The sequence below is a fragment of the Pseudonaja textilis genome, chromosome 3, assembly GCF_049901715.1.
Source record: "Pseudonaja textilis isolate UNSWEBS1 chromosome 3, rPseTex1.2, whole genome shotgun sequence".
Taxonomy (NCBI): domain Eukaryota; kingdom Metazoa; phylum Chordata; class Lepidosauria; order Squamata; family Elapidae; genus Pseudonaja; species Pseudonaja textilis.
The window spans coordinates 68,932,478-68,955,220 of record NC_141992.1 but is presented as its reverse complement, the minus strand read 5'-3'; the positions used below and the strand labels follow the sequence as shown (position 1 = coordinate 68,955,220).

Below are 22,743 nucleotides of genomic sequence, written 5' to 3'. Positions count from 1 at the left end.
AAAAGAGGTATAGCTCTTCAGCAGCAACAGTTACTTTGTCCTTACTGTTAGGAATGTAAGTCACCTAACAGTTAGTTGGGTTGGAAAATATATAAACCAGGATAGACATTTTAATACTGTCTCTTTAAGGGAATGCTAAAATGGTAATTGGGTGTGATTCTCAAACTGCCGTAAGATGGAGCCAGAAACCCGGATTGTTCTGTTTCTGAGAGTCTTGCCGTTCCTACATTTTCCTATTGTTACTGATCATCGTTAGTCTTGGATTTGATGTAAGTCTGTTACTGAACTGTTTATGATACTGGACTTTGTTATTTGGATTATCGCTGGACTGAAAACTGACTGCTTTAACCGTGAATGACTTGGACTGTGTTTGTACTTTGCTTAACTGTTTTACTGGAAGTAAAAAACTACATTTTACTATACAATGTAGCTGTGTGCTGTTTGTGTGTTATTCTTCAACACTCTCACTACGTCTCCCTGTGTGCGCTCATTCTCCTAATGGGGAATTACCTCAACACTTATCCCCCTTTGACCAAATGCAATAGATGGGAGATAATACTGCACAAAAATGTTCAATCAGGAGGTTTTCTGGCATTTTCCAAAAGAAAATGGCAATCTTCTTCCAAATAATCTTAATCCAGCATAGATTGCTGTGCTAATGTTCTCAATGAACAGTAAAAAGGCTAGAGGTAAAAAGCCTATATAAGTAAAAACTTTCAGTGCTTGTATAGCTCTGCAAACATAACTTAAGCATATTAGTCTTCCTGTTATAAATCTAATGTTATTTTAACAGATTTCCACTGGTATGATGGAGGCTTTTCAAAAATAAATGAGGACCCTAGGGCTTGTGAAGGGTGGGAGAAGAGAGAGGAAAAAAAGAACATTAGCAAATAATGTTTTATTGGGGAAATAAAATCAAGCCCAAATACATTTTTTAAAATTTTCCATTTGGTTTTGCTATTTTTTAAAACTTTTCCATATGGTATTTGCTAAACTTTGGGAGCAGTACCAAAGTAACTATATACATCCATTATAATAAAAAGGTCATATTTAAGCATATAGAATTTTGGCTCATTAGAAATTTGAAATGACAGCTCATAAGAATACCGTAAATATAAAATCATTGGGAAAAATTTCACTGCATGACTATATTTATCATATTTGATACGTTTATCAAGTCCTCGCAACAGCAATTGTGAAAGGAATTTTGCATTCTCAAGGGATGTGATGTATGGGGGTGCATGAAAGGTGCTGCATGGATCAGGAACAGTACGTGAGGTGCCAGGAGGGGTTGGTAAAGGTGTACAAAGTGTCATGTAGCTCAAAGGGTGTGCACGGGGTATGGATCAGAGGATAAGTGGCTAATGCGAAGTGAGTGATAAGAAACACCTCAGCAACTTGCAATCGTCCCTTCCATCTTCTCCATTGGACTTCTGGGGAAGCCAGAAGGAAAGATTGCTGGCAATCATGATTGTGGGATGCATGTCAACTGACTGTAACTGTGAACTGATTGTCAAGCACCCAGATTGTAATCACATGATTAGCAGGGTGCTAGGATGACCAAAACTCCAAGAATTAATTATAACCACCATTCGTTAAGTGGCATTGTAACTTGGAATTGTTGATTGATCAAAGATCAAATAATACCTATCAAGGAACACCATAACATTTAAGGTACCATTATCTCTCTTCTTTTACAACACCCTCAAAAATTTATCCTAGAGAGTTGAAGTAGATTCCAAATAGTGGAGCTAAGGCATGGGAAAGGAAATTGGGATAGATTTTTTTTTTTGCATTTTTCAATAAGGAACTTTCATTAAATTTCATTATGTTCTGTAAAACAAGAATAACTTCTATATTCTTTATGAATCCAACTCCAGGCAATACAATTAATTTATCTGCAAAAATATTTTTAATGTAGTCAATATGTAATATGCAATACAGATCTAACAACATCTAATTTACACATGGCTCCCAGACTTCAATCTGCTATGAAATTCTTCATCTAATTTATGTCAGTGACCTGTTCAACTACAAAAATCCAAGGCACTTTAAATATACTATAGAGATTTCAGAGAACAGAGATAATCATGTCATGATAAAGGTGAACAAAAATGTGAAATCTCTTGAATAGTTCTAGAAATTAAGTGACTAGCTTTTTCATGTATTAACTATTGATAATACCACTGTTGATGCCATTTTTGTCCAATATTAAAAGTAAAGCTTCAGGAAAAAAAAAGCCCAACATTTGTAAATCAAGCTAATAATGCACATCAGGGACATTCTCAAGCTTTAAACTTGCCAATATGTTCACGAGCTATAATTATTCTCTGAATTTGAGCTGTTCCTTCATAAATCTGAAAAGAGAAAATATAGTGTTTTGAGTCAATTTAAAATAGGACAAAGACAAAATGTTAATGAAAACAGTACAGCTTAAATTATTGTGGGTAATATGTAAACATTATTATAAATGCATAATTGTGATAATAAAACACGAGAGAACTAAAATCTAAACTTAATTGATAGTCCAGAGAGCTACTTTTGATTAAACCTGAACCTAGGGGTACTAGGATGTTTTTCTTTTTCTCATGAATAGGCTACCATGGCACATCACACTCAAAATTCCTACTCTGTATAAAACTAAGCTTAATTATATATTGTCTAATGTGAAAATATGTAACAAGCAGATATGATGAAATCTGCATCTGTATATTTAAAAACTGCATTGCTACATATTCTAGAAACTATTATTAAACAAAACATTGCAACGCCTCAGCAAAGCAAAACACAGGAAGAAAAATAGTCACCAAGAAGTGGTGTTTTTAAGTCAGAAATAACAATGTTATATTTTTGAACTTGGAAATACATGCAGGTAGTCCTTAGTTAACAAATACCCTTTTTAATGACTATATAGCATTATGATGGTACTTAAGAAGTAACTTTACAATTGGTCCTTGAATTTGCAACTGACATGATATCCCATGGTTACTACTAGAGTGCTTTGCAACTGATGCACATTTTACAATCATTACTGTGTTTCATAGTATATGATTGCTATTTGAGTTGGACTTCCAACAAGGAGAGTTGGTAGATAAGTGGGCAGTAAAACCACAAGTCGTGGTCATGTGGTGTCTTGCTTAGCAACTACAGTGGTTTACTTTATGATTGAAGCGAAATTGCCACCACAAAACCAACACGGTCATAAGATATTTTGCTTAACAACCACATTGCTTAATGATGGAGTTACCAGTCTCAATTGTAGTCATTAAGTGAGGACTACTTATATTACTGAATAAAATAAGATTCCAGCCACTCTAATGGGACCAGAAGTGAGTACAACAAAGGACATACTGTCAGGATTCCAGTGATTGCCCTAATTAAATCATGAGCCTCGAGCCAAGCTTCAAAGGAATCCAAAAGATTTATTAGGAGCAACATGTCTGGCACTAACCCGTAAGAAGCCAATGCTGAGACACATAATTTACTACCACCTATGACCCTGCTTCCCCCCACCACCCCCGGGTGGTGCTCCCTCAGACCTTTCCCCATCTCCTTATGGCAACTTGGAAGCAGGCATAGGAATGATTTATGAGTTGACACATACTTTCAAGCTAAACTCTTTACATTATTTTCCATATAAAAATGGCCTTTTCTTTATTCCGTGGTGGCTCAGTGGTTAGAATGCAGTACTGCAGGCTACTTCTGCTACTGCCTGCTGCCATCAGTTCAACAGTTCGAATCTTAGCAGACACAAGGTCTTGAGCGTTCCATCATTTCGAGGTCGGTAAAACCAGGACCCAGATTGTTGGGGGCAATATGCTGACTGTAAACTGCTTATAGAGGGCTGTAAAGTACTGTGAAGCAGTAAATAAGTCTAAGTATTATTGCTATTCAGTGCTATGATAAAATCTGTTGTATTACTAAATCTACAATTAGTTAATAGAAAAAAGAAAAACATTCTAATTAAAATGAAAAAAGAGCATATTAAACATTGTATTAAAAATCCTTTACATCCTTTCAGGGGGAATAGAAGAGCTGCCATGAGTCCTGTTAATACAGATAGTCTACACGCGCATCAACCAAAAAAGGCACATTTTCTAAGGTTACTTACCTGGTATATTTTTGCATCTCTCATTAGTTTCTCCACGGGATATTCACTATTGAATCCATTTCCTCCAAAAATTTGGACAGCATCAGAAGCTACTTGATTTGCAATGTCTCCAGCATATGCCTTTGCTATGGATGCATAATAGGTATTTCTACGACCGACATCTACCTCCCATGCTGCCCTCTGGTAGGCCAGGCGAGACAGTTCCACTTTCAGTGCCATTTCAGCCAACATGAAGGACACTGCTTGGTGCTGGGATAATTTGAGGAAGAGGTAAAAATTAGTGTTGAAAACTTGACTTCCAAATATGCAATGGTAGAATGTATTTAAGCAGCATATACAATTCAGTCTTATTTATTATATGTCTACTGCTCTCTGAGCTTGGTTATTTTGTGTAGATATTTCATTCACAACTAGGGTAAGCTAGCACGAATGTTACCTAGTTGGTTATGAAAAGTGCAAGCTCAAGGGCACCAAGAACTCCACAAGAAAGTCCTTAAATGGCTTATTGATCAATATGCATAAAACGTATGTTAGTAAACAGCAAGCACAATACAAATATAAGTGACTCTGTAAAGGAATAAATATAGGCTTCTTGTTGGGATATTGCATTGCAATGCTCGCTATGTTTAACCATTTGCCCACTGTTGCCGAAGACCAGGAATTTACCTACCACTATTTCAGATGGAACATACAATGTAACATATGGAAGTATCAGCAATAGGTGTACAATACATTGGCCTAGTACTGTGATGGCAAACCTATGGCATGCTGGCATGTAAGAAGTTGCCCCAAAGAGCCCCACTGCACATGTGCACGTGACCCCCACCAGTCATCTGATTGTTGGGTATCTGCTGTGCATGCATATGGGGAGGAGCACATGTGGGAGACGCATGTGCATGCGCAGAGGTGTGCAGGGAGTGTGCGAATGGGCAGAGATGTGCAGTGTGGGAGGTTGCGCCACATGTGCAGAGACGCGTGGTACACACACAGGGATCATGTGCACATGTGCAGGGGCGGGGGAGTCACGTGCGCATTGCATCATGGGTGCAGGCATGAGAGTGCACGCATGCACGCACACTTTTGGCACGCATCATGGAAAAGGTTAGCCATCACTGGCCTAGTATCTTAAGTAAAAGTGAAGCCATTTTTAAATTTCTTATACCACACAAGATTCTCTTCATTTACAGTAAGCGGAGTCTGGTAAACCTAACTGAATATTTTGTTACTGTGTCTGAGTATTTTGTTGTAGTTATTATTTTCTTAATATTTTCTTATTATGACATTATTGTGACTTTAACGTTATTTTGCGTTATTGAAAACTTCCAAATACAAAACTGTAAGGACTCTGTGAAAAAAATATTTCAAACATACCTCCTACAAACTACAAAAATTCAAATACGTGCTTCCATTAACAGGAAAATAGTTCCACTTAATGGTATGATTTTTCCTTGTTAACTCTTTACACCAGTGTTTCCCAACTTTGGCAAACTGCGTAGGCTTTACCTCCCAGAGTTCCCAGTGCTGACTGGAGAATTCTGGGAGTTGAAACCCACATAGCTTAAAATTGCCAAAGTTGAAAAACACTGCTCTATCTCTGCTCAAAATCCACAAGATGATACAGGGTGAGGAACGGGGCAAGAAAAAAGGAAGCTAATTGAGCTTAAATTTATTAATGGAATATTTTATTTAACACCATATTACATCATAATTGGAATTCCACCTACCTCTGCAATGGCCTTCCCAAAGGTTTTTCTTTCCATGGCATATTTTGTAGCTTCATCCAAAGCTCTCTGTGCTAATCCAACAGCACCAGCTGCTACCTGTAGGTCAGTAATAAATGTTACAAAGCAGAATTTCTACAATTAAAATTCCTCTTTCAAATGTACTTTGAATACTTACTGGAGGCCTTGTTTTATCAAAAGCTCCCATGGCAATTTTAAAGCCAGCTCCTTCACCAATAAGTACATTTTCTTTGGGTACTCTTACATCCTCAAAAACAATCCCTCTCGTATCTGAACAGCGCTGGCCCATGTTAAGCTCCTGAAAAGGAATTTTATACGATAAATAATTACCATTTTTAATTCAACAAAATTCAAAAAAAATGAAGTAGGTTCATCAGAAAGCTAAGATTAAAACCTGTTCCTCCCACCATGTATTTGTTTGTACAAATATATTAAAAATAAATTCAATAAAGTGTTTTAGAAATCAGATTTGGTGGCAATGTCACAAAGCTCAACAATTTCGGAAAATGATTTATAACAGAATGGAACAAATTCTACTGACTAAGAATAGCCAATACTAAATTTTTAAATTAGCATTAAAATGCTCCACTTCTACCTTTCTTCCAATCTGTACTCCAGGGCTGTCAGCTTCCACAATAAATCCAGTAAAAGCTTTACTTGCAGGAGCTTTTGGATCAGGATTGGAACGTGCCAATAAAAAATACCTAGTTGGAACATAATAAAAGCACAATATTAGCTTTACAAATTTGCTCACAGACCATCAAAAACTATTAAATCTCTTGTAGCTTTCTTATAATGTATAAAATACTGATCACACATTTCTCATGAAAAAATAGAACAGTCTTATAGCATAATCCTTTGTTTTTATTCAGACATATGCCCCAATAAATTCAGTGGACCTTATTATGATTTTGATTCTAAATTTCAATTCATACATAAAACTAGATATGTCATTACTGTACACTGATTCTGGATGAAGGAATGACTTCACCTCTACAAATTTATCTTCTTTTTAGCCCACGCTCATCTATTGAATTCTCCTCTTCTTTTTTTCCTAAAGAAAAATGACTTATGATTTAGAATGAGGGAAATAGTACTATTTGCCAAATGAATGGGATAAAAATTGGTATCTAATAATATCACACCATTCAGGTTCAAACACTCTACAGCTTGTTACAGAATGATACAAGTGTGATACAAGAATGAAAATACTCAAATGTTTAAATAAACATTTAAATGTTTATATCTAAATTATGACCACTACTGAAAATATATAGTAGGATCCTCTATACATTTCCTTAAAAAAATGTTAGGGATATACTGTATCACTGAGCCTTATTTAACTATCTTAAATAAATTACTATACCAATTAGCTTTGCCACCATTGGTGATCCACATTTTTTGTCCATTAATAATATATTCATCTCCTTTTTTTTCAGCTCTTGTCTTTATACCTGCTACATCAGAGCCTGCACCAGGTTCTGTTACACAATATGCCTTAAAGAAAAAAAATGCAAATAATCAAATTACAAACTATACAGTATTACACATACTAAAATGTGAAGAAATGAACATTAAATCCATTCTATATGAACATAATACAAAATCATCAGTAATTTGGTTAACTTTCATTATAATTTTATTGATAAAGAAATGAATAACTTAATAACTTAAAATTATAACAACTTTTAAATTGTGGAGAACTACTGAGAATACGAAGAAATCCTAATGAAACACCACTATTTTATTGTTAAATGTTTATATTACTTCGTTAATCACAAAGGTTGATACCAATTCATATTTAAATTCTTGAGAATATGCAGAACCATCTTATGAAATGAACTCTATATAACTCAACCATTAAAACTGTGCGTGTGTGTGTGTGTGTGTGTGCGTGCGCGCGTGCATCAGAGGTTGTATTCAGCAGGTTCTGACCAATTCTGGAGAACCAGTAGTGGAAATTTAGAGTAGTTTGGAGATTGGCAAATACCACCTTTGACTGGCCCCGCCCCCATCTATTCTCTGTCTCCCGAGTCCCAGCTGATCAGCTGGGTCTTCTTTTGTTGCCGTGCATAGAACAGAGCTGGAAAGCAGGTTAGTGGGGTGGGGAGGGAATGGGGATGATTTTGTAGTAACCTTCCCCTGCCATACCCACCAAGTCATACCATGTCCACTAAGTCATACCATGCCCACCAAGCCACGCCCACAGAACCAGTACTGAAAAAATTTGAATCCCACCACTGGTGTGCATACACACACACTCCAAGACCACAAGCTGCCTATTTATTTTATCACTGACTCATCCAATTTTGGACATTACTGAGCCTAAATGAACAACTGCCGTTTCTACTTTGTGTAAACACAATAGCTGTTCATTTCGGTTAGTACTGTAGTGAATTCTGTAGTTATTATAGGAAGGTATGACTTCATGCTCACATAAATATTTTGATTACTATTAAGTTATGTTGTTAAAGTTCAGTGTATTACTCTGAATAATAACATAACATACTATGACATAAGTATAACATAATATACTTTTGTAGATTTCTTTCACGACAGAAATCAAAATACCATTCTATCAATATTGTAAAAACACTTACACACATTAGGGGTTCTTCAGTCATCCTTCCTAAATATTTTTTCTGCTGTTGCTCATTTCCCCCAATTATGATTGGCATTTGCTATAATAAAAAAGTTTATTATTTAACATGTGAAGACATAGCCTAAGGCCAATGTTAAAATAATGTAAATAGTAAGTGAAATTAAAGCAGAACACTTACACCTAGGGAATTTGCCTCAATAGCTGTCTGAACTCCTGTACATCCATAAGCCAATTCTTCAGTAATAAGGCAAGTATCAAAAGAGCCAAGGCCAAGACCACCTACAGAAATTGTTTTGGATAACAAATAATATTCCATACAAATAAACGTTATGTCACAAATTTAATTATTTCATGCTCTATTGCACCCTTCCTGATTTAGTGATGCAAGCCATTCCAGCAACTTAAGCAAAATGTCTGCTTATGGGTAGTGGGGAGGTGGGGGGAAGACCTGTAAAATTCCTGGTTGCTGCTGATCATTCAGATAAAATTACTCTGTGTCTGATCCATTTCCATCCCTTTTTTGCCCCCTTGTAGAGTGGTGCAGTTGCTTAACCAAGCTATCTTTTCCTGAGCTGCTTTTCCTTGCACCCCAGAACTTCCCTAAAATGTGTTAACAAGCTAACTCTACTTTGATTAATTAATTAGAAGTCTTATTGCTGCCTGAAACTGACTAGACATTGATCATTTTCACACTGAAGCTTTTTTGTTGTCAGGCCATGAAAGCAGAAAATGATTTTTATTACTTTTTATGTATTTGTGAACTGTATTTGTAAATACAGTTTACAAATAAAGCGGCTGTACATTAACCAACAGATATGCCAAATTTGATATATACTAAATACTGTCCTTCACACACACAAAAGATAATCGATTTAATTCTACGGGTGTTAAAAAGATTTATTATAAATATGCTATCTTTTAGTTGCAAAGCTTTCCAACTTAAATACAGTATCAAAGAATATCATGAATACTAGAGTAAATAATTATATTTATAATTAATAATTGTTGGAGAGAAACAGTTTGAGCTCAACAGAATTTCATTCAATGAGGTCAATTCTCATGTTTACATATCATCTGTAACATATTATATAATGTAACTTGTCTCTTCAAGACCTGTTCTTATCTCATAAATTCAAAATCAGATTGGACTGTAATATCTTCTGTGTTGTTATTGCTTATAAATATATTGCACTGTTTATTTGATTTTATAGCTTATCAAGTACTTTACTTACCACAACTTTCTGGTATGTGTGTATTCATCAAGCCAAGCTCCCATGCCCTTTTAATGAGAGGAACAGGATACTAAAAAGGAAACAGATATGAAAAATAAGATGCAGAGCTCTTCTGCTTAGAGTCTTATTCACTGAAATTTTAAACAAGGTTAAAACTATTTAACTACTACTATTTATTGTATATCTACCTCTCCAGTTACGTCATAATGAGAAGCAACAGGTACAATTTCTTCTCTAGCAAATTTACGAGCTGTGGCTTGAAATTCCTTCTGTTCATCTGTAAGTTCTAGAAAACATAAGATTTCAAGTTCCTAGATATACATAAAAATTAGTAGGCCATAAAATATTTATTTTATTTTATTTTTTAAAATCTTATCCTTATTATTTTAAAAATAACTCAAGGTAACAAACATACATAATGCTCCTTTTTTTCTCCTATTTTCCACAAAACAATAGGCTGTAAAGTGAATTGGGCTGAAAGACAGTGATTGGCTCAAAAATCACCCAGATGGCTTTCATGCCTAAACTAGGACTAGAACTGGAAAAAATATGCAGACTAATCTACATGAAATACTTTCATCACTCTCATCCTTAACCATATGCATCCCATATCCCATTTCCTATAATAAACACTATTTTTCTTCAACCACAAATATCAATCCAAAACTTTGTCTACCAAAAGTCATGTGTAAAACACATATATGGAAAGATGTATGCTCAATGTTAAACCTTAAAGCAACATGTGTTAGGATTCTGCCCTACATACTAGTAGTAATTGTCCAAAAACCAAGTATAGTTTTGAAGCATTTCAAGTAATTCAGGAAATGTATTACCTTTTATTACAAACCGCTTCCACTCTGTCTAGAAACTGCAAATGCTTCTTAACAAGCTGCAGTAGATAATGCACATAAGGGAAAGCAGGTGAATAAAATGTCCAGAAAGGAATACATTTCAGCCTTACATCTTCATGGTTTATCCTATCTAAATATTCTATCCTTTTCTTCCTAGGCTGATGTATAAAAACCATAAGAAAAAAGTGGATGTATCAGAACATGCCTGCATATGCTCATATACTGGATAGCAAATATACTCACATAGTATATAGCAAATCATGACAAATGAATCAATTTAGATTTATAATACTAGAAGCTGCCAATTCAGGGCCTTCGGGTGAAGCATTTATGGAGTATTTTTACATACCAAAGCTATAACCAGCGGCAGATTTGCTTTTTGGTGATGTTGCAGTAGCATGACTGGATTGTGCTCTCAAGCCACTAGCAACAATGCTTCGCCCAACCTGAAATTTAATGTAGAAAAAGAAGTGTTACAGAAGCTTTCAATAAATGTCCCAAACTTTATTACCAATGCATAAGCATTGCAAGGTTATAGAGCCCAATACATTGAATGAAATACAATTTTTATCCCAGATATGGTTAAAAATTTTCATATGTCAATTATTAAACTTATAATATAAATACAATCTAAAGAGAGGGGGAAAGAATATAAAATGCATTTTGTTTTACTATTATAAAGAGTACAAAACATTACTGTTTACTGTTAAACTACTGTCTAAAAAAAAATGAAGTATTAATTCTTTAAAATAAAGTGGTTTATCTACAACATACAGTGTAGTGACTGCAACAGCTTCTATGTAGGCAGAAGATTAGCAGTGAGCATTCTTGAACACCAACTGGCAAATAGAAGACATGATGCAAAGTCCTTAATCTCATAACACATGGGCAGAAATAGACCAACTAAATCCAAAAATGCCAGAGGATTCTTGGAAACTTGGCATATAAATCAGCTGTCCATGCAGGTATTTCTCAACTTATGACCATTTGTTTAGAGACCCTTCAAAGTTATGACAATGCTCAGAAAAGTAACTTATGACCAATCCTTGAACTTAATGATTGTCACAGTGTCCCTGCAATCACATGATCATGATTTGGATGCTTGGCAACCGGAGTGTATTTATGATGGTTACAGCATCCCGAGGACACATGATCATCATTTGCAATCTTTGCAGCTGGCTTTCAAGAAGGAAAAACAATGTGGGAAGCCAGATTAATATAACTACATAATTTGCTTAATAACTGACTCACTTAATGATCACAGTGCTTAGTGACAGAAGTTCCAGTCTCAATTGTGGTTGTAAGTTGAGGAATTTCTGTAGACATAAAGCACATTTACATACCATTCTAAAAAGACAATTAAAAAAGAAGGAAACAAAAAGAACACATCTTCTCCAGCAACCAGTATCCAGATAAGCAAAATTTATACCAAACAAACAAGCAGAAAACAATACTCCAAGGAACTACCAAGGAGAAAACTACACCCACATCAACACCTAGAGTGCAAGCTAGTGTATATAAACAAGAAACAAACACCACGCCCACTAGCACTAATGTTACCTCATGTTATTCTTCATTGTAGGCAGTAATGAAATATTTGTAAGCAAACATCCAAGCTCAGACAGCACCAAGGACTCCAAACGTTGGTTCTTTGTTAATTTTCTTTGACGGCTCACAGTAGTTGTAGTTACTTTGTTTGTAACTGTGACCCAGCAAAGTCAAAGTCAATGTTTTACTAATTATCATTTCACAGTACATGCATATTCTATGTACTCCGCTTAGTAATTTAAAGTCAATAGACAGGACTTAAAAAAAACATATGAAAACAATTTTCTCTGCTGATGCTAAAAAGGGGAGGAAGAAAGTATTAAACAACTTGCAGTTATGCAATAGTTAACACAAATAAGAAATGATTTTTTTTAAAAAAACAGAAAAATTAAGCAAAATTGTTAAGAATCCTTAACAGAATCCTTAAACAAGGGAAATTTATGTAAAAGGTTCCTCAAAAATTCAGTTATGATAAATCAACATAAGAAAACTTAATTTAGGGTTATAAGAATCACTCAGCAGTGAGATGGGAGGCTTAGAAATTAAATAAACAAAAAATAAATTTCTTTTTATTAAGAATCAAATGGAAAGGAAAAAATGCAATCTAAAATATAGGAGCCATGGCGGCGCAGTGGTTAGAATGCTGACTCTACCCACTACCAGGAGTTCTATCCTGACCAGCTGAAGGTTGACTCAGCCTTCCATTCTTCCGAGATCAATAAAATAAAATAGTTGCACGCAATATGCTGACTCTGTAAAATGCTTAGTGTGTTGTAAAGTATTATGAAGCAGTATATAAGTCTAAGTGCTATTGTTCTAAGTGCTGTAGAAATAAAGCAAAAGCAATAATTTAATGAGCAAAATAAAAGTACATTAACTCACAGCTTGCAGGAAAGACTTCAGAATGCCATAATTTGAGATGAACAAGATGATTTGGGGAAAATAATTATCCCTTACATATTAAATATGAAATAATAACTTTAGACATGATATCTGAAATGTTAATAAGAATGAAGGAACTCAACAGAAAGTCAAGTGCAATATTTTATACCAGAGATCTTTTTATATCAGCAACCAAAGACTCACTTTTGCATTTTTGGCAGCTTGGAAGTAACCAATTTCATCCCCTAAAACTGCAAAATCTTTCCTAAAATTGGCCTTGATTCAATTAATTTTCTCTGGATAAACAGCTAAGCAGAAATGTGCAAAACTACATGAACTTCAATTCACATCTTGTCTTTGGTATATAAACTGTAAATTAAATGGCAAGTGAAAGACAAACCCAAACTACTCAAGTTAATGCACAATTAGCTCAATAAAAAATGAATACCCATAAGCAAAAAGACCTTAAGAAGAACAAAAATAGATCTTACACAAGACGGCTGCAAGTAACTCCCTGGAATATCTTAAGTATAATATTAACTAGAAAGCAAGCACTTTTTGTTAATTACGTGTTACTGGTTACAAAAATCATTTATATTTGCAATTTGATATTTTGTATAGCAGACCTTTGATATCTTGTTTTGCAAGATTTGGAATGATTTCTTGTGGCACATTTTTTTTTAAAAGCAGATTGCTCATAAGTGTCACCTTATTCTATTACTATCACAATAGTTTTTGTTTGGACCATTCTATTGTGGCTATATTCCAATTTTCCTTATGGTAAATAACTTATTTTTCAAATTCATAGGAATTGTTTTGTTTCCTAAATCTTTGCACATTTGGACAGATGTAAATAAAAATTACCTGATCCCTGGTAAAAAATACCCTATCCTGATCTAATTTCCTGGAACTTCCTAGGAGAAAATTAACAGGAATATTGACAGTAATATACTAATTACATTATGTTATTCTTTTACAACCTTGATATATTAATTGTTCAGAACATTTTAGTTGACATTTAACACATATATCATCATGCCAAATGACTAATGATTCTTCATATTATATTAGCATCAGTACTCTGCCATAAACCCTATGGACTTTCAAATTATATACGGTAAGTATTGCAAACAATTTCTAGAATTGTTCTAGAATTTCTAGAAATATTTTTATATAAGTTTGCAATCATTTTGAACATAGTATGTTCAAAATTTGTTATATGTCATTTATATTTTCAAACACCACAAAGGCTCCCAGACTCTATAATAATCGGTATGAAACGATAAAATAATGCAGCATTGCTATGTACAAGACGAACTTTGTACTGCATACTACAAATGCCAACTGACAAACTTAAAAATTAACTTTTAAAATAAGATCCTAAAAACACTTTGAATTTTACCAGGGATTAGGTAACTTCTTGATGTAGAAATATATATTTTAGATAAAGAAGAACATTTTTATAATTCTGAGATTAAGACAGTTTCTGACGTGGATTATTTTCACATATACTACGGTAGGAAGTAACAGAAGCCCAGTTGGGATGGCAAACAATACTATTCTATTTGTATGCTTACCTGCTTCGGAAAGTTCATCTTATATGTTTAAGTTTAAAAGAAAGTGGGGAAGTTTGGGGGGGAAAAACAAGCAAAAACAATGGGAGTGATTTTGGAGTCACTTTACTCGGGTGGACAGAAGCGGGGGAGGGGGAATAGATAGGCGACCTTTGACATACTTTGATACGATATCCCGTAATTTTGCTAGTAGTAGTAATAGTAATCGTAATAATAAAACACCCAGATCTCTTCTCCTCCACCGTAACTGATTACCAATGAGTGTCATCTTGCGGGCTGCAGTCGAGATTTGGCGACCCTCCTCTTCAATCCCTGGACTTTCCCTCTAGCAGGACAACCCAAGCCTGTTCCACCCCAGCCTAACCCGGGCGGCCGTCTCCAAATCCTGCAAACGGAGACACCCTCCAGCAAGGCAGGGAAGAGTCAGAAAGATTGAGCCGAAGTCGCCCTCCCCACGCCACCCCCCCTCTCCAATGGCTTCCGCGTCCCCTAAGTCCCCGCGTCCTCTCTTGGCAGCTTTCTTCTTACCCGACAGGCTCTCAGAGCAGCCATGACAAAGCCTTTCTTTCACTCTTCCTCACTGAACCTGCCAGGCCGTGACTGAACTATACACCGATTTACATCGAGCCTAGACCCGCCTCCAGCGAGCAGGCGGGGGGAGGGGAGAGAGAGAGAGGTTGGCCCGTTTGGAGGCCCCGGGCGGCTGAAGCAGAGAACAGGAGAGGGAGGAGGAGGAGGAAGGCTGGCTGGCTGGCTGGTTGGCTTGGCGGCTGCTGTTGAAGTGCTTGCCTTGGTTATCAACTTCGAGGGAGTTGGCCTCGTTTTTATTTTTTTATTTATTTATTTTTATTTGTCAATTGTTTACAAGATAATAAGTATAAGTGTATACATAGTTATGTATACACTTATAATGTGCGGATCCAAGCGTGAGCCGTTAGTTTGTGGTTCGGTGCCCTGGGCAGACCAAATGATTAAATCATGAGAAAGGGTGTCCAGAAACCCGGCTTAATCTGATTTTTGGTTTTACGGCAGCACCGGAATAAATTCGACTTGCGATAGGAAGGAAGGAAGGAAGGAAGACGGGATGCATTTGAACGGTGATAGGAAGGAAGGAAGGAAGACGGGATGCATTTGAAGGGTGATAGGAAGGAAGGAAGAAAAGAAAAGGAAGGAAGGAAGGAAGGAAGGGATGCATTTGAATGGTGATAGGAAGGAAGAATGGATTCAAAGCATTAGGAGTGTGAAGTTCTTGCATCTGGATTAACAACACTTTATGCCAATCCACAATAATTTATTTTGCATGGGCTACCATCTCTGCAGTTTTTCTGAAGCAGCCCAAAGGCTTCCTTCTGTCACCGGGCTAAGGTAGAATAAAATATAGTTTGAGTTGGGATTTATTGTGGGAACCTAGTCAATAAATTGTGTCTTAGGCCACAAAGAATTGACCCTAGTTAATTGGTTCTTACTTGATAAACCATGATTAAACCATAGCTTAGTGGGATGTTGAAATCTTGTAGTACCTAGAAGGGGAACATAGGCACTTACTATTTCATTTATTTATTTATTTACTTTAAATAGCCACCTCTGTCATTTGCATGTGACTCTTTCACAGTGCCCAAAAAGCACTAAATGCTCTGTAATGTTTCCATTAAACAGTAAACCACAATTACAAAAGTCAGAGAATAGTGAAAACTAGCTATTTAAAGGGCTCCATGCTTCCATGGGATCCCCAGACCTAATAGCTAAGCCATGTTGTGACCAGCCTCATGGCGTAGGGGGTGGGGAATGATGTACCAAGGCAGAAAAAAGTCTTGATTTGGGCATGAAGCTCTTTGCTGATGTGATCTGCCATATACCTCTCCTGCTGGACCTGATCAGACAGATGGATGTAGCTGGGGTAAGCCAATCTTGCAAATGTAACAAATATAACTGTTCATCAATTATGGGCAACTTTGTCCAGATGCTAAAATGATACATCTCGAAGTAGATATGTTCCTAATATGACATAGATTTTGTCATAATGCCATGATTGTACAACATGTTTACCAATGCTTAACTTAGTCATGATTTATTGTTTTCTTTATTATATCATAAACAACTTTAGCATGACCTTACAAGAACTCAACTAGTTACTGACAGACAATCCTAAGATCTGGAAGCAGCTAAGTAAGTACAACAACCAATGTTTCTTGAGGCAGTTCACACCCTTATTCAAAGTTATACAATGGAGAAAAAGCAATAAATCTGTGTCTTGAAAACTTCTTGGTCTGCAAAGTTATTGCTTCTTTATCTGTCTTGGCTTTATCAAAATCTAAGGGCATGGAAAGGGTTGTGACACAGAACTAACAGGAATATTTATTGTGGATTTATTCTTCTCTGTGTCAGAGCAACAAAGGAATGGAATGAAAGATGCCCAAAGAAATTATCGGTTATTGAAAGTAATATTAGCTAGAAATTAGCCAATGGGGGAAATGAGAAGAAGAAATTTGATATTTTTTTCTTTCTTAAAAAGGAAGGAAAAAATTAAGATATTTCAGTAATACATCCAGTTTATAGACAGTTGTGATTTTCTCTTAGTACACAATATGTTAATATGTTGCTTTTTTAAAAAAAAATGCTTCTTGAATAAGAAAACTGTAATGTTATCCCCTTTTCCTTTCATTAAGTTATTTTGGCAATATTCATAGTAACTATTAAAATATAAGTTAAGTATAAACAGTTTTCAGGATCTCAATGTCATGTACAGTATATATGAATACCTGTAGAATAGTTATCCATTGAATTCAGTAACTCTTATTTCCAAGTATGTATAGAATCCAGTTTCAAAATGTAATATAGTTTGCTTCATTGAAAATATTATCTCTACCAATTAGATTTTAATAAAATATTTTTTTAAACTATACCTCTTATCTGTATCTATTTTTTCCTTAAACTGGTAATAAAAATAATTTATCCTTTTAATATTTCCAGTTATTCATTTGACATTATTTTTCTTTTCCATTACTAATTTCTGCATTTTAGATTCTATGTAGAAATGCATGTGGATATCAGAATATTTAATATCTTCTTGTACTTTCATTTGGTTATGAATAACTTAAAACTTGAAACACATATTTGACCGTTTATTATTTAACTCTTTCATGAAATATTTAAATTGTATTTCTGTGGAAAGAATTGTAAATATCAGTGACACGAGCCTCTCTTTCAAGTCAAGTTAAAGGGGAGAAGCATATACTACTTGAAAAATTATGTGTCTCAGGATTGGACAAGGATCCACAAAATCCTCCACTCTAACTTTCACACATCCTTCTCCCCTCATTGATACTGAACTTGAGGCAGTAACCAATCTTTTGTGGGTATTTCTGCTTCCTTTCCCTTCTACTAGCCTCTTCGTTTCAAATTTCACTTTTCCTTTTATTTATTATGTTAAATAATTTCAGAATCAAGCAACTCTGGGCTTTTTTCTATATTGCAAGTGTTGCTCCTCAACAAATGTTTTCTGTTCATGAATCCTTAATCTTCATCTCTTTCCCAATTTGCTTTGAGTGCGGAACCATGGAATAAGCATCCTGGTGATTAACAAGTCCACAGTCAAAACAAGCCCATCAAATATTGTCATGTATTGAGAGGGTTCTCTGGTAAAGCAGAAAGGTGTTGCCAGATTCTGAAAGAACTTTTCTGCCATGCCATGCATCTGTTTGTTTTGAGTCTGTGCTTAACAAGTTAAACTTGCAGTTAAAACAAGCTTACTGACCAGCTTTTAAGTAGGCATGGTAAAATGAGAGAATCCCCAAAAGGGGAAACCATGCCAAAAGGAGGCAATATTCAACATCTTAAGGGGGAAATGTGCCCACGCTAATTGGTGAAGAATACAGGTAGGCATCGATTTATGACCACAATTGAGCTCAAAATGAGACATTTGTTAAGTGAGTTTTGTTCCACTTTCTTGCCACAGTTGTTAAGTGCATCACAGTTTATTTAGTTACATGGTTGTTAAGTGAATCTGGCTTCCCTATTGACTTTGCTTGTCAGAAGGTTGCAAAAGGTGATCACAAGAACTTGGGGCATTGCAACCACCATAAGTACATGCCAGTTGCTAATTATCTGAATTTTGATCATGAGGATGCTGCAATAGTCATAGGTGTGAAAAACAGCCATAAGTCACTTTTTTTAGTGTCGTTACCCTTTCTGAGCACTTTCTCACTATCTCCAATAAGGGTTTTTTGCTCAGAAAAAGTGTACCCACTCCTGAAACAGCATCACCAAGTGGGAACTGTTGCTTTAAATCTAGGTTGCAACAGCTCTCACATTGCTAAACCTGAGGATGCTGCAACTGAACTGACCCCAGAAGGCAAAGAAGCAATATCCAAACTGTTACCCACAGCTGTAGGAACTGCTGCAAATATGCCAGAGGAAACATTGATTGACTTGTTCAGTGCAGTGTCAGAACCTGAGCAAGTTAACATCATTCAAAGATTGGATGACCTAAAAGAGGCATTGACAACAACTCAATCTACAGCAAAGCCTCTATTTAATTTGGCTCCACTAACCACGCAATCTTGTGACAATGTATTTAATCAACAAACTGCCTCTACCTTTACAGTAAAAGAAGGTACTGTCACACAGGCTAACTGTGGGGTAACTGCACTGACTGACCCAACCTCTGAGAAACAACTGAAAGACAAAGGACTTCATCATACAGTGCCCCCTAAGGTGACAAACACTAAGGAGATAATCCAGTTTGCTCCTTCAATTGATTTATAAGCTCCCATAACAGCTTTCCACAAGATGAATCCTCAGCTATGCCACTCCAAAAATGGACATAAATCTACATTTATAGATTTAAAACAGAGTACCTTCCCGTGGGAAAAAAAATCATTCTTGGAGCAAGAGCAAAGGCATACTGGCAACCGAGATATAGAGGAGCAACAACAAGCTCTGCAACCCATGAGGAGAAATATCGAACCTCACAACAATTGTGTTTTTATGGGAAGCTTAGATGATATTAATCTGGCTCCAATGTCAAGTTGACATCTGACATCTTTACCATCCAGCCAATTAATCAAGCCAGATCATCTTGCTTCTGAGAACCCCATACAGTTGGTGACCTGGAACATAACGGCCTGGAAAGGGATAGTTGATAGTGGACTAATGAGTTTTTTCTCTAGACTTGATGTAATATCCCTTCAAGAAACTTGGCGAACCGAAGTGGATGAACCAGTACAACTGCCAGGATTTCAGGGATGGGCCTCCCCAGCCCAAAAAAACAAAGAACAAAGGGAGACCCTCTGGTGGACTATGCATTCTTATAAAGCAAGAGTTGCAATGGCAGGGAGAGAAATTATATAAACAAGATAAGTATCCTGTCACATTTGACCAGTTTGAATTAATATTGGTAAATGTGTATATTCCCCCAAGCACATCCCAGCACTATAATTCTGAATATTGGATGTGCTTGGAAGTTATCCTAGAAGATATAGAAATACTGTATTACCAGTCCATAGTGGTTTTATTAGGAGATCTGAACGCTAGACTGGGTCCCTCTTTGTATGAGCTGTCCCAGAAGAAGGGAATTTCAGGGGAGTTCTTTGAAAACCATCCTCAGTGGCTCTCGAGAGATTGTAAAAGTAATGCCACTGGTTTGCTCCTAGTCTCCTTAATTTTTAAGGGTAATCTCCAAATTTTGGGAGGTAAGGATAAGAATTACATATACCCTTATACACACCACTCAACTAATTCAAGTAGTGTACTGGATCTCTTGTGTGTCTAGAGATAAGGCTGACCTGTTCTCAGAAGTCACAGTACACCTTAGCGACGATAGCAACCATCAGCCTATAAGTGTGACATTGTGAGGCCGCTCAAATTTAAGACCATATAACATGGCTGACAGATGGCTTATTAAAAAGATAGAAGTGACTCAAAATAAAAGGTTAATTTGGGCTAAGGTTGATACTAAGGCAATATTAGAATGCCTTAAAACAGAGAACACTATTAAGCGGGCTAGAACAATCCAGTCATTTACTACTGACTGGATGTCAGCCTACAATGCATTCTCCAATCTTTGTAACATACTGAAGACACATCTAACAATCTTACCTGCTACAAAAAGAGCCCAAGTGGGTAGACCTCGCTGGTTTGATTTGGATTTCCAGCGACTGAAAAAGAAATTGAAGGCAGCCATGAGGTTTGCCCAGAGGAATCCTACTGCCTATATACAAATCAAGATGTTGCACACAAGAAGGAAATATAAAAAAACTATAACATTACAGAAAAAAAGTTTTGCCATTTCAATCTGGTCAGAACTTGAGTTAGCTGCCAGAAGTCATAACTCAGTATTATTTTGGCATTCTGGAGCAGGTATCCTGAAGGAAATGAGATTTGCGTTTGACAATCTCTGCATACATAAATACACACAATTTACACACATAAATAACACCTGCCATATACCAGACGGGTGGAAGATGGCAATAGTTGTCCCCATATATAAAAAAGGGAATAAAAAGGATCCTAGTAATTATAGGCCCATCAGCCTGGTTGACATTGTAGCAAAAATATATGCTAGGTACCTTTTGAACAGAATTGAAATCTGGGTAGAGGAAAACAACATCCTCACAGAAGAACAAGCAGGTTTTAGACAAGGCAGATTTACTATTGATAACTGCTTTGTCTTGAATCATCTAATTGCCAAATATGCCTTTTAGAGAAGATCCCTGTTTGCTGCTTTCATAGACCTTACAGCAGCATTTGATATGGTAAATAGAGACGTACTATGGAATAAACTGACCTCTCTTAAAATAGAACCTAGACTCCTAGCTTTGATTAAAGCCCTTTACACAAGTACCTGTTTGAGGGTGTGGTATGGGGTTAACGGGGCCCTGACTAACAGGATTTGCACGAATGAAGGGATAAGGCAAGGGCGTATCCTGGCCCCATTATTATTTAATTTATACATCAATGACTTGCCAGGGTTAATGAAGGATACCATGGTACACATGCTGGTGATCTTAAATACTTACTGTAACAGCTTGCTTTATGCTGATGATATGATTTTATTATCATACAAGTAGGATTATGTAGGCTATTAAGAAGATTTAGCTCTTATTGCCAGGATAACTCTCTAATCATTAGTAAATCTAAATAAAAAATAATGGTGTTTGGAAGAAACCATCAGAGACATAGGTGGCAATTGGATGGTGAACCAATTGAACAGGTTAATTCCTTTGTATATTTGGGCGTAACTTTTTCCAAGACTGGATCTTGGGTCTGCCATCATCAACGGAGTACATTTAGAGCAAAACCCTGTTTGAATTTATTGCTCAAACTAAAAGAAACATAGTTATCCAGGGTCCCTAGTCCCATTAATCAAGGTTTATAAGGCTAAGGTTACTACAATGCTCTTGTATGGAGCAGAAATTTGGGGTCTTTACTCAATCACAATCCTAGAACAAACACAGTCCCAGCATTTGAGATGTATTTTGGGTGTAGACCCAAGAACATCTGCTGCAGCAGTTAGATGAATTGGGAATCTATATAATTCAGGCATTATCTAAAATTAGAGCTTATAACTACTGTGCAAAGTTAATGAAATGAAGACTGATAGACTACCCAAATTATGCCTACTAGAGCAAATAAAACCACAATCACAAATCTCCTGGATCATTAAACTAACAAATTTTGTAAGAAGTTGTGGTCTTCCTATCTCTTGTGTAACAGGAGAACAATCTAAAAAAAGAGTTGCCCAAAGAATTAAGGATATAGATGCACAAACTAATATAGCTATCCTTAGTAAGGTAGGTAACTTGAAATGGTTGAGTAAATACAAATGTACTTTCCAAGTAGATAGCTACTTGAAGTCACAACTCCCAAAACATCTTAGGGAGATATTCACGAGAGCGAGATTTGAACAGCTTGACACAATGGTTAGATATGGGAGATTTCATGCAATACCGTACAATGAGCATCTCTGCATCTGTGGAGTGGCAGAGGTAGAGGACCTGGCTCACATCCTATTTGACTATAAGAGGATGAGAGACAGATATCTTGGTCTATATATTAGATGAATGACCCATTGGGATACCCATATCAAAATAACTTACCTTATGTCTGGCCAGAACTTGTAAATAACATTTAAAGTAGCACAGTATTTAAACAAAATGATTCGGTTGAGATCTGCATATGTGGGATTGATTGGGGTAGATTGC

At 36.1% G+C, this 22,743-nt stretch overlaps 1 protein-coding gene across 1 annotated transcript; it reads right to left on the bottom strand.

Annotated features, from left to right (window-relative positions):
* Positions 1-1,893: 1,893 nt before the first annotated feature.
* On the bottom strand, positions 1,894-15,133 carry ACADM (acyl-CoA dehydrogenase medium chain). Its single transcript, XM_026700189.2, has 12 exons — positions 15,071-15,133; positions 10,888-10,984; positions 9,876-9,973; positions 9,688-9,757; positions 8,634-8,734; positions 8,454-8,534; positions 7,220-7,350; positions 6,449-6,557; positions 6,011-6,151; positions 5,836-5,931; positions 4,112-4,360; positions 1,894-2,357 (listed from the first exon to the last, which is right to left on the bottom strand). Exons 1-12 carry the CDS (start codon positions 15,092-15,094, stop codon positions 2,286-2,288), a joined length of 1,269 nt encoding a protein of 422 aa, XP_026555974.2. The 5' UTR covers positions 15,095-15,133; the 3' UTR covers positions 1,894-2,285.
* Positions 15,134-22,743: the final 7,610 nt, after the last annotated feature.